Source organism: Caloenas nicobarica, chromosome 20 (genome assembly GCF_036013445.1).
Source record: "Caloenas nicobarica isolate bCalNic1 chromosome 20, bCalNic1.hap1, whole genome shotgun sequence".
In the NCBI taxonomy this organism is placed as follows: domain Eukaryota; kingdom Metazoa; phylum Chordata; class Aves; order Columbiformes; family Columbidae; genus Caloenas; species Caloenas nicobarica.
Window position 1 is genome coordinate 8,186,943 of NC_088264.1, and position 13,246 is coordinate 8,200,188.

Consider the following 13,246-nt stretch of genomic DNA (forward strand, 5'->3'; position numbering starts at 1 on the left):
ACTGGGGAAGTGGTGGGACACGGTAGTTACTTCGTGTTTTAATAATGACATGTATTAGGAAAATCCATTTTGAGGGTATGATAACTCCTCTTTAGAACAAAGTATATGTTCAGTTCTTGTATCAGCCAAGGTCTGTAGACTTCCAAATAATTAGTGAGGACTGTAAGGCGGTTTTGCAAGACAAAGGCCCATCTTCCTATGGCCTGTAATTTAGGTGTGAATTAGAGTCATTTCCCAGCCACTTTAGAGGATCCAGGTACTTAGGGACCCAAAGAGGCAGACAGGCATTTTAATACAGCCACAGACGCCTATGCGAGCTCTGTTTCTAACATTGCTAGGAGAAGGTATGTGAAGGATTAGGCTGTTCTTATTCAAGCTTGTGCACCAGAGACTTTGCTGAGCATTCAGACTGGCATCCTGAATGATGCACGCCTGAAAACTGGTGCCAAGCACAGGCACTGGTAGTGTGGGGAATATATTCAGGAATATTTTGTCTTGTCAAACATAAAACCACTTGTTTGTTACAAATAACCTGCTTTTCCTAAAAAGTTCACGATCAAAGAGATTTTCAGAGAAATGTAGCAGACTTGCACTGTAATAATGCCTTTGCCCACATTCTTCTCAGGAATTATATGCTGGTAGCTGAATTTCCCCAAATGCACAGAGGTGTCGGCAGTTCACAAGCAGCAGCCGCTCTAGCAAAGACATTTCATTGAATTTAGAACTATAAGGGCTGGAAGGGACCTTTAAAGGTCATGTAGCACTCCCCCTTTGCAGCCCCTGTGCGTGCAGCAGCAACTATTCAAACACTAGTGGCATATCAGCTCTTCCCAGCCAGCCCGAGCTCTGCAGGGAGGGGTGTGCAAACTCACGAGGCGCTGCAGCAGCTTTTGTCTCACTGCGCGATCAGCAGCAGGACTGGCTTTGCGCTAGAGGTCAGACAGCTTGAGGAAGGCAGCGTGGTTGGCAGGAAACAAGCGTGAGCATCAGGGACATCAAAGATTCAACTGTGCTATCAGGATGTCAGGCAAAGGGCATATGGAAGGGCAGGCAGGCGGACTAATAGCGTGGATGGGATCTGTCCTGTGGTACAGCTTGTAAAGTGCCAAGTTCCCACATCAAACAGCAAGTACGACAAGTATGAGAAAATTCAAGTCTTTCTGTCGCAGACGTTCTAATACCTGATAATTCAAAGTAGACAGCAGGTGAGATTCAAAGTAAGTGCCAGGAAATGGAACTAGATGGAACTAAACTCTCTTCCTTCCATGGCTCATCACCAGCAGAGCTGGTGCTAAGAGAGCATCACAGAAAACATCTAGCTTTTAAATCTTTATATATTTAAATTAAGACTATGTAGCCATCTTAATTTTTCCCATTTTTTGAGTTAACTTTCTGCTGCTTCACCTATACACTAGGCAAGTGTTTTCAGAGGGAGAGAGAGGAAACGGTAATTTGAATGATGTACTTTCGGTATGCAGTTCTCATTCAAAAAAGTTGGAAACCTGCATTAATTTCTACAATTACTGTTCTTTCCAAAGCAGGACTCTTCTAACTGACTAAGACTTCTCTAGTGTGGGTTTCATTAGTTGTAGATAGGATCTCAGCATAAATCAGGTTGAAAAGCAAGTGGGGAGGTTTCTAGTCCAACACCCTGTTCTAAGCAGGATCGGCTATTAGCCTAGGCCAGGTAGGTCCGAGCTTTATCCAGCGTGGTCTGGAAGATCTTCAAGGATGGCGGTGGCCCAGCAGCCCGGGCAGCCTGCTCCCCTGCTTGGCTGCCCTTACGCGGGGAAAAGTTTTTCTTTGTATCCGTGAACTGCTCCTTATGCCAACTTGCACCCGTTGTCTCTCATCCTCCTACCGCACATCATTGTAAGAGCCTGGTTTCATCTTATTGATAACCCCCCTAATTAGGATGCTTTCCAACAGCCACTCCTACACACCTGGACAACGTTTCTAAATTCCTCCTTTGTCCATTCTTCCGCACCCTCTACACTGCTTTTTGAATCTGAGGTCTGTTGTAAGTTTTCTGCTTAGCCAAGATAGTCTCCCAATATATTTGCTTGTTTTGCTGAGTGGCAGGACAGACCCTTCTTGTGCCTGTGGTGGCTTCCAGTAACAAGGCAATCCTTGACCGAACCCGTCCCCAAGAGGATTTTTTTTGTCAAAGTGAAAGCTGTACCTAAGCCTGCACTGATGTGATAATTCAGCTGGGAAATTTGTAACACCAAGTATAAAACAGACACTTGAAACTGTTTATAATTCTACAGAAAAGTCTTTAACAGCATAACACCACTTAAAGCTTCGGTAATATTTTTCCCATTTAAAAGTGCCTAAAAACATCTTCAAAATGGAAACCAAGAGTTTTAGCTTGCTGTCTGTGTTCAGTCGAGCCATTTGCTGTTTTATAACTAAGGATACAAAATTTTACCATCTATTAGGACAGTAAGAGGGAAAAAGCATCTGATTTTTATCCACGAAGATGCGGGTGAAACCGAAGCCCGCAAATTTCAAAGGCTAAACTTGTATTGTGCTCACATATCACGTTTCCACATTCACAGTGACCACACTCAGCAAACTCTGCTTCACACCGCACTATCTCAGGCCCTGTTCTCACTTTATTTTGCTTAATAACACACAAGAAACAGGGCATCGGTTCAGTGCATCAGTGTGCGACTGCATAAAAATATGAGTAGTTAATCAGAAATATGTGTGTTTCCCATATGGTGTGTGATGAACACATTTCCTGCGCTACCCAGCATCAGACACAGGAAGCATCACCATCAGCACCCAAAAGTCACTGCACTGCATTTTTTTCTCTCTCCTTTTTTTTTTTCTCTTCAATCCAGGTGTTGGTCAATATGGCTGAGAACCAAAAGTCCCCTGATTTCACAGAAATAAACCAGTTAATTTATTTTAGATGGAAAGCCCCACAACGAAAAGGATCTGATTTCTGATAAACTGCATAAGCTTATTGCACTCTAATTAAGAAATGGTCATAAGTAAAAAAGAGAGTTACTGGGTATACATGTTCAGAGTGAAACCTTCAGAACTATCAGGAAATATACATATATAATTCCTTGCACTGACTCTATAGTATAAACAGGATTGTTAATGCTAACAACATCTGTCATAAAATATTGCTAGTATTGAGAAAAAGACATACAGAAACAGTAACTGTAAGAACAATTTCTATTCAGCGTTTTTTTAACAGAGACTTCCAATAGCTAATGGTGACTCACAACAGCCCCATGAATTAGCCAGAGAGGCCAGTAACCACGCTCAAGTCACACAGACTGGGAGCTCAGTGCCCATGGAAGTATTTAGACGTTGAGATGTACAAAGGAAAAACCCGTCGCAACCTCCTTCCAAAGCCAGCAGGCATACCAGAATGGATGCAGGGAATGGACCATACTTTAATCTCCGCAGGATCTGTAAAAACAGGGAACGCTTCACTTGTAGGTTTTCCACGTGCAGCCTGCAATGCTCCTGCCAGGTCTTTCCTTCACTGTCGTGGTAAAAACCAGCTCCACAAAGTCCCCTACAAAAACTGGGGGAACCCCTAAGAAAACCCCCTGAAAGTATGTTGCAGATAGTTCAGAAGTAGACAGGGCAATTTTGGACACAACTGGCAGTCTGCAGGAGTGTTTCTGTGAAGCCGTTTTATACCGAGGAAGTGAAAGAGCTAAAGCAGCATTCGGGAAAGCTCCGGTCACCCGTCCTGCAGGGTCGAGTCTCTGCCTCTGCCCATGCGTGAGCTGCAACATTGAGCTAAATGTGCCTGTTACTCCTTTCAGACTGCCCACAGAACAAATGCAGCAAGACTTTTTCAAGTGGAAGAGTATTGCCTAAAGTTTAACTTGTGGCATTAGGCTTCATATGTTTTTCAAATATAAAGGGTTGCTTGTATTTTGAGAAGTCTGATGCCATTCAGCCCTGGTTGCACCTTACTGGTTCAAAAATAAAACTACTGTTGAATTAATTAAGAATAAAAGCAAACGCTGGAAACATCTGAAAGTTCAAACCAAATAAATATATCTCAAAATCTCCCAGTTCTCAGCTAAATCAGTCCAATGTGAAGAACGAGACCACTAAAACCAGTAGGAAGATTTTAATCTCGGAGGCTTCAGGATTTCATTCCAGGAAACATTTGCTAGTAGCAGAAATTAGATCTAAAAGAAAATTTGTAATGGATGCCATCACACCTTTATAGACTGACATGATATTAGAGAAAATATTACCCTACTGCTCAAAAGCGCCGCCCCCCCCCCCTTTTTTTTTTGTAAAATGAACAGTTTCCTCTCACACAGAAACTAGTTTCTATTTCCTTTAAGTGCCTCTTTTACTTGAGAGATGGATTATCAGTAGTTTACCTCTTTAGATCATGTAAAAAGCCAGAAGCATTTCAAAGAAGTCACTTGTTTTCAGTTAAGCCCGAGCTCAGCTGCCTGCCCGGGCTGTTTGTTCAGCCCTCCAGCCCAGCACAGGCTTGGCCAGATAACTCCAGAGAAGTGCACGATGATCACCCAGCGTGCGGTAAAGCTAAAAACTTCCAGACATGGAAGAGAACAGCTTGCCTAAGCCAAAACGTAGCATTCAGAAACAAAACTGGGCTGAAAGGCAGAATGAATAAGGGTAAGGCCAGTCAAGAGCAACTGATAAGAAGCCTAAAAGCAGAAGTCAGAAGGAGAAGCTTGAAATCATTTACACCAGCAAGTGGGACTTGAGAGTTCATGGGACTTTTTATCCCCTTTGCTTTACCTAAACTTGTCCAGTGTTGTCATCTTGGAAATCCTCTCACATTTTTTCTCTCTCACCTTTCACCAGAAAGAATGGGAAACAATGCACAGGAATAGGCTGAATACTAGCAAGCATTTGCAAGTTTGTTCTGTGCACATTAAGTCTCTTCTGTGCACACTAAGCTGTTAGATGAATCACAAACCTACAAGAGATCTGGAAAACAGTAAAAACGAGCTGGTGACAGCCAGCCGTGCTACAATTGCTGCAAAACACGCTCCCCTCTGCTTTTAGTGGACAGAGTCAAATGAGGCAATGCCAGCCTTAGGACAAAGAGGGTGCTATATCAAACGACGGGGTTATTCTAATAAACCCTAAAACTTTAAGGCTCAAAAAAATTTTTTTTTTTTCAATTTTCTGTAATGATAATAATAGACGAGAATGAAACTAATTAAACAAGAAAGTATGTCAACGGGCAATTAGCCATCATGTTCTGCATGAAAGTAATAGAACAAAGTATTATATAGGTAAATTAAGATGGCGGGAAATGAAAGAGACAGGTCTGTTACCAACCATCCTATGATGAAACAAAAAACCCCAGCAAATTAGGAGGACGAGTTATGTGAAAAGCTTTCCACTGGGCCAGGACATAACTATTCCTCATGGTATCAGGTTAAACCCCACCAGAGCCTGGTCTACACTTCTGTGTACAGGAAACAAGGAGAGTGAAACTGAATATGGATGAACGCTTAAGACTTTGAAGTATTATATTTTTTAAGTGAAGTTAAAAATAAGTAGCACTTTTGACACTACAAATGTCAAGTCAGGTATTTGGAACAATAGGATCATGCAAGCTGGAAGGGATCAACATCTAGTCCATCTGTGGGATCTGGTCCAACTCCTGCTCAAACCAGGATCCTCTACAGTAACCATGTTCACAGTTAGCAAAATATTTTTAATTTAGGAAATTCCATGTGCAGGTGTTTTGCTGGTTTCCTGTGCTCTACAGAAGCAGAACATAACTCAAGTAACAGAAAAATTCCTGTCAGTCCTATTAGCCTTATAGTTTCTCTTTTTTCTCTCACTTTAATTACACATACTTAAATCTTGTCGACACTTTTACCATTCTTCATATCAGGCGACCTGCATTGGGCTTAACAAATAAGATCTTGAAGATGAGTAGGCTTGCATAGAAAGAGTGAATCAGAGCCAGTGAAATATTCCATCGAGAAAAAAGGATGCGTTGAAGATCAGAGTTACTCAGAGGAAGAAAGTAATTGTCCACAGTGGAAGAAAAAAAAAAGTGAAATGCAATTAATAATCAAACTCCCGTGTTGAGGTATCTGCTACTGAATGCAATAGGCTTTGGTTTCGCAGTGTTTGAGCAAGGCTTACAGGAGAATATGAGGATATTGTTGCTTTACATTGTCTTTACACCTCCTGTGACCTTAAGCTAGAAGTTTAGATGCCACACTTCTTCCTAGATACACATTGTTCATCCCTTCTCCAAACAGATACTCACAGCTCCAAGTCTAACTTCTACTTTTGCCAATGTTATACGAATCTTTACACAAGCTGACAAACAGACCTGGGCTGAACCAGAGACACAGCATTGATTTTCTTTGCACAGATATAAGAGCAGCAGTAGTCCAGAAACTGGGGCTTACTGATTGGGAAGACTGAAGAGGACTCTCGGATGAAAGCTTAGAGGGTGAGGACATAACATTAGTATATTAAAAGCATTACAAATTCAGAATATGAGAACGGCAGAACATGAGAACATCAGCAGTTCATGCCAGGTGGCCTGTTTGGTAACCCAAACTTCCTTCAACCTACAGCAAATGCAGCCAAAAAAATATAAATCTCCTGCATTTATTTCTGTTGGGCTCCTGTAACCATCAAAATATCCTCGAGTACCTTAAATGCAACATTATCAAGAAAAGTAACATCATCTCCTATTGATCTCCCAAGGAGAATGCCGAAAGTAGAATGGGCTGTACAGACATGAGGCTGGGCAAGACTTCAGACTCACAGAGGCTTGTCAGATATAAGCCAAGGTAATTCATGCAATGTGCCGGAAAACAAGTACGTGGCCTCATTTTGCAATCCTTTAAGATAGCAAGGCCAAAACTCAGAGTGAAATGAATCTATTTCACCCTACAAACTACACTGTTACCTGATACTAACATAACCAATCTCCTCTTGCAAATGAAGTACCTGGAAAACAACTCAAACATTGTGTTACAGCAGCATTACCTGGATGTGACAAGAATACTATTCCTTATTTACTCAGGAGAATATTTATTGCAAGAAGGTGAAATACAAAGACCATGCAGTAGCATGTGATGACTTGTTACTAGAGGAAGGTCCGAAGCAACACCTGTAACATGCATTGATATATTTAACAAATCACAACGGTAAAGATAGTAACTTCATTTTAAATGGAGAACAGACATTCCTCCTCTGGTAAATGAATTGTCAACAGTCCTGTATTGGTAAGTAGGCACAAACAAGCAAACTGTCCTGTTCTTCAGGGGAGCAACTCTATCTCGTCCCTCTTAGATTCACAGAACCTACCTGGTGGCTTATTTACACCTGCTTGCAACTGTAAGTTCAGGGCATTGCCTTGCAGCCTGAGGCTTCAAAACACAGAGAGGTGTGGTAGAGAACAGGGATTTTCCCCGTGATGTAACTTTTGTCTGCAGCCTTTACCCTTTTATTGCACCCTTCTGAGAAGAGTTTGGATGCAGCATCTCCGCAGCCCTCCCGGTAATTCACTGGGGACAGCCACTAACTGAAGAAACGCAATCAGACACTGAGGGGGCTGAACGTCAAAAAAAAAGCACATGCTAGGTATGAAAACAAAGGTGGTACTGATAACATCTCTTCCCTTTTAGCCTTGTTCAGGGGGGTTAAGAGCAGTTAGTAAATACTTCTGCCTTACAAAGGTCAGTGTTTACCTGATAGTGTGGAGATAAACATTTCCTGCAGTACAACCTTTGCAGACACATTTATGTCACTACTAATATTCAGAGGATCAGTCGCCTCCTGCGGTTAAAACCACCGTGATGCAGACAGACCGTCTGTCCTGGCACGCACATCTGCCCGCAGCCAGCCTGCAGTCCCCCCGAGTCCTCTGCACCACAGGTCACTAGGAGACTGGAGATATGTGAGCAGGGTCTCAGTTCCATGATCACATGCGGCCCTGTACAAATCATCAATGAGCTGTTTATAAGCACAGTCATATGCGTTATTTAATAGAACAAAATCTTTGGAAATTCCCCTCCCAAAAAAACCCCAAACAAGCAGAAATCAGGATGCCCAGGGACATTAAGTACTTAAACCTATAAATCATCAACCCACACAGATAGAGGGTAACAATTAATTGCTCATCTTGCTTTATATCCATGGTTTCTTCTTGCGGTAGAACTCCAGTATATACAAAGAATGCAAACCTCCCTCAAGCACCTTGCAATGTGCACATTGTCTTTACAAACAACCACTCTTTAACTTCATCTTTATACATGTCGAATCACTTAAAATTATGGAGACGTTCCTGAAATATGGCAGCGTGCTGCTAAATAATCTGACTTGGAAAAGTTAAACCACATTAAACAAGTTTTTGCTGTGTCAAAACTCTTTCCTGTGAAAATCAGATTCCTTTAACATAGTATTCTAGTTTGAAGAGCAATTGGTGTCTTGCAAATACCTTGTTGCATAGGGAACCTTAATACTGGCATATCTTAAAGTACTTTTTTGTAATATTCCCCTGAGCCCATTAAATTAGCTATAAGGTATACAATTTCAGAACACGGGCACATAGCAGGTGAATTTTGTCAAGACAAAACTGCAGTATTTGCAGCCTATTTGATAGAAAAACTAATGAGTACTTCTGATTTGAAAGTACCAATCAGAAAGGGACAAGAATTCAAAGCTCTGGAGGGGATATGTATTTTTTTTTTTGGTAACACAGACACACAAAACAAACCCAAAGTAATTCAGTCTCATCCGGTTTAACCTCAACCACGAGACATGGCTGTCTGTTTTCTTTCTCAAAAGACTCACGTCACTGTGCACTGAAAAAAGGGAACTTCCAGAGTTTGTGGTGAGGATACATGATAAACAGATCTGTTCACACCAACTAGCAGGGCTGCCTGCGTCAATAAAAGGCAGCAGCAGAGTCGGTGAACTGACATTTGGCGCTCAGAGGATTATCGTTGCAAAAGTCGCTTCACATTAAACTTAAATAGAATGCCAGGATTTTTTTTTCACCACAACAACATGACCGAATTAAATGGAAAAGAAGACTGCAAGCTTGCAGAAGGCAAAATCCACAAAAAGAAACAAAAGGCTTTGTAAGTATATATATCTTAATATAAACGCTGATGTATTAGAAGTGAAAATAACATTATAATCTTGGAGGTTAAGAATTAGCACCGTGATTTGGGCTAAATGAATGCAAAGTCTGCTCAAAGCCCAGGACTACAGCATCATTAAAAATGGCTTGAGCTGATGCAAACCAATTAATTGATTCCCTTAAGTAATCAGGAGTACATTTTGGATACACTGGAAGCCTCTTAGTCTTTTGAAAAATTTACTTGAAGATGTAATGTCCCAGACTTCAGTCACAGCATAGAACTCTCAGCCTTTGTTTAAAAGTTTCACGAAATTTAAGTAGAATTTAAAGGCAACTACAATTTTAATGGATTACAAAATTGTCTGTTCATTGGTTTCAGTGGTGCAGATCTCAAAAATTATCTGAAGTGCATGGTACCACATATTGAACCTGGGATCAAGACTTCTAACTCCAGAAATGTCATGTAAGTACTGAGATACACTAAGTTATAACAAAATATAAGTATAGCTAGATTACTATATAGTACACTATTTTATTAACTTCTAAACTAATTCTAGAACAACAAATATTAGAATAATGCCTAGAATTTCCAAAATACAAAAGAGGTGAACACTAGGAAGTAGAAACTGTTCATGGAGTTAAGAGTTTCTTCTTCGTGATGCCTGTACATTGGCATCAAACAGCGAGGGAGAAGACACCTCCGTTCAATCTGGTTTCTTCAGAGGTACACTGGATCTGTTCTCTAAATGTTTAGAAGAAATGATGCTTCACACTTCAGTGAGCAGCAAGGGTATTACCATTCTTATTTCAGGAATATGGAAACAGAAGTACAGATACAAAATTACTTGGTCATAGTCACAGTAAAAGCTCATCCGTCTGGGAACAGACTTCAGGATAACATATTTCCTTGTTTTTCCCTCTCTGATTATCTTTCTCAATGTGGGCTTGCCTCCAGGGTGTTAGATTATGAGAAAGACATAAGTTTAATAAATACTTGGTACATATTCCCAGAATAGGATAATAAATAATATTTTTTTTCTCCTTTAAGCATGTAAATAAAACCACACGCCTTCTTGCCTGAAGTATTTTTCTTTTTCTTGTCATCTTAGGCTTTCTGCAGAGGAAGTAATACAGTGGTCCCAGTCTTTGGAAAAGCTATTGGCCAGCCAAAGTAAGTGTATTAATTCAGTATGACTTTGTTCTTATTCTGAGGACAAAATTTGGTCTAATTTCACCAAACAGGCAAAGCTGTAACATTCTGCAAACACTGCCAGGGAAGGGCCAGTTGCATTTCAGCGTCTTACGGCTTCAGTGGCACATGGCTACTGTATTCAGCTTTGCTTCCAACTTTTTTTTTTTCTTTCCATTTCCTACTCCCAGTAAATAAACCCCAAATAGCTCAATTCAGTGCTTTTTGATTGGTCTTCTGCCTTTGTGTAAGATATCTATTTTCTCTCCACTAGTATCCTAAGAATCCATTTAAAGAGGACTAGAATCTGTTGATGTATTTTGGTACCCAGGGTCTCTATCTAAAAAACACTCAACATAATTAGGAAAACTCCTATCACCCTTAATATTAGAGTATCTATAGTATGTTGAAGAAGGGAAGAGCAGTGTATTTTGGCAAGATTTTATAAGAATCCAACTCCTGCTATTTATTTTATCCTCCCTGGTCACAAATATCATGCTATAACTGCTGATGTATTTGTGTTCACTTTAGGTGGTCAAGGTGTCTTTCGGGAGTTCCTGAAGTCAGAGTTCAGCGAGGAAAACATTGAGTTCTGGTTGGCTTGTGAGGATTACAAGAAAACCAAGTCTGATCACTTACATGGCAAAGCAGAGCGGATTTATGAGGAGTTTGTTCAGACAGATGCTATTAAACAGGTATGTACAAATTTAATCTGTCTAGTGTTACGGTAGAAGGATTTTGGGAAAAAAAAAATCAGAAGATAGAAGTGTGGCTTCGCTGAGATGTTCGTATGTTCATTCTGTTGTATTGGAAGATGACACAGTCACATGTTTTTATGAACATACTTGCACCATTACTGTCTTTGGCCTTGAGACTGTCGGACCCACAAGCAGAGTGACAGGATCCAGGCCAGCACCACTAAGAGGTACCAGCAGCTCAGCACACGATGCTCTTCTCCGAGTCAGCCCCGTTTGAATTACTGCTGGTGTTTGGAGTCAGATACTTAGAGAAAGCTTTGCTAGTAGGAGAGCTGTGGATTATTTCTTGTCTTTTAAAATATGTGGGCATTCTGGAGAACTAACAGTTGTGTATGTTGATGATATTTCAAACTGGAGACTCATTCTACACATGATTTCTCCTATTGTTTTAATTGGAGGTTGTTCCTCTACTTACTCCATCATCGAGTTATATTAATTCTGACTCCATAAAGAAACTGCATTTCTATAGCAAGTAACAATTTTTGCGTACAACTGGAATATAAGCGTTAAGGTTCCCTCATTTTGCAATTCTGATATTGAACTATCACACTGAGTTCTAAGGCTGCAGATTTGTTTACTGAGAAAGTGATAGATACAGAGAGTACATTTTTTAAGATGTCAATGGCATTTGTTTTTCACTTTCCAGATCAATATTGACTATCAGATGAGGGAAGCGACAGCCAAAAGAGCTCAAGACCCAACTCACACAAGTTTTGATGAAGCCCAGAAAACTGTGTACATCCTCATGGAAAGGGACTCATATCCCAGATTTTTGAAATCCAAAACCTACCTGAACCTTTTGAACCAGCTGCAAACCAACACTTCAAAATGAAGTGTCTGAGGCAGTGAAGTAGACTCTGTGCCAAATATCCTGCAGAGAGATCCTTCAGGAGGGCTGGATCTCGGCAAGGAGAACCCCTGCCTTGGGAAGAGGGTATGTGGGAGATGCAAACAGCTCCACAGCCGAGAGAACGCACGATCAAAGCTGGAAGACTGTTACAAGGGTGAGAGCAGCACAGGGAGAAAACCCTCTCCTCCCGTACGCCACGGAGTCAAGTCGGGCTATGGATGCTGTTTATTGTTTGAACTACACTGTGAACATTGAGCCAGGCCTTAGGTCCCGAAGAACTGCTGATTATTAGGAAGTGCAGGACTAGCAAGCTGAGCGTTGGGAAAAGGTTATCAAGTTCAGAAGAAAAATAAGGATGACTGGTAATTTTGTGCATAACAAGAAGATGACTAGACAAGACTGAATGGCTTTTGTTAATCTGTGAAGTGTTAGTATGTGTGAGTGCAGCTCCATGATGTTATTGTGCCATGTAAATATATTATAAATTGACATGTCTTAAAATTGATATATTTTAAATTATATAAGAATTACATAAGCTGTACTTTTACTAAGTTTGTATTCAACAGGCAGGTATGTAGCATCTTTTCTATTTAATTTATTGCAAAATAAACAACTCTTCAATCAAATCTACTTAAAAATAAAGTTTTATGGTCATTTTACATCTTATTGTAAGTGATCTTTCCATTATAATTACTGATACATTGAAACACATGGCTCCCTTCTGTCCTACTATGCCACTAATTCCCATCTCCTTATCTAAATATTAATTTTCCCCACTCCACCTTTTTTTTTTTTTTTTTAAAACACACCCATTTTACACAACCATCATCTTAGTTGTCCGGAGTAGGTGATCCTGACCAACATAGACCTATTCTCACAACCCCCAAAAAGAAAACAAAACTACCAGCACCCAGGTCAAATCTCAAATATAGAAACCATTTACCCAATGACCCCACAGTTTGATCCGCTTCGATACTGATGATGTGTTGAACACAGATCAGCCACGCTTGCTTATGTAGAGAGGCAGTAACTGGTGAGACTCATTAGCAGTCACATTCCTTGTGATATTAGCAAGATCCTGACTCTAATTTACAATACCAATACTAGCATCAACAGTCATTTAATTTCACTGCAAATCTTGCATTAAATTTACTCTGTAAACTATGCAATGCTATAAGTAGCCTATACCACAGTGGGTAGTGATGAGAACTAAAGTAAAAGAAGAAAAGTTGCCAATTATGCTTGAACTATGTAACTGTGAACACAGGCACTACCAAATATGAAGTGTTTAAGATCTTGTGACTTTGGAGTTCATAATGAAAACAGATCAAAGCATGCCCTCGTCTTGATGAGTT

At 40.4% G+C, this 13,246-nt stretch overlaps 1 protein-coding gene across 1 annotated transcript; it reads left to right on the forward strand.

Annotated features, from left to right (window-relative positions):
* The first annotated feature begins 8,951 nt into the window (after positions 1–8,951).
* LOC135996779 (regulator of G-protein signaling 1-like) lies at positions 8,952–12,421 on the forward strand. The gene is made up of 5 exons (XM_065649010.1): positions 8,952–9,092; positions 9,474–9,557; positions 10,204–10,265; positions 10,815–10,978; positions 11,688–12,421. Exons 1-5 carry the CDS (start codon positions 8,989–8,991, stop codon positions 11,871–11,873), a joined length of 600 nt encoding a protein of 199 aa, XP_065505082.1. The 5' UTR covers positions 8,952–8,988; the 3' UTR covers positions 11,874–12,421.
* The last annotated feature ends 825 nt before the right edge of the window (positions 12,422–13,246 follow it).

Coding starts and splice junctions, on each gene's coding strand:
- LOC135996779 (XM_065649010.1), top strand. CDS start 8,989: ATGCCAGGATTTTTTTTTCACCACAACAACATGACCGAATTAAATGGA. Junction 9,093..9,473: donor AAAAAGAAACAAAAGGCTTT/GTAAGTATATAT, acceptor CATTGGTTTCAG/TGGTGCAGATCTCAAAAATT. Junction 10,266..10,814: donor AAAGCTATTGGCCAGCCAAA/GTAAGTGTATTA, acceptor TGTTCACTTTAG/GTGGTCAAGGTGTCTTTCGG.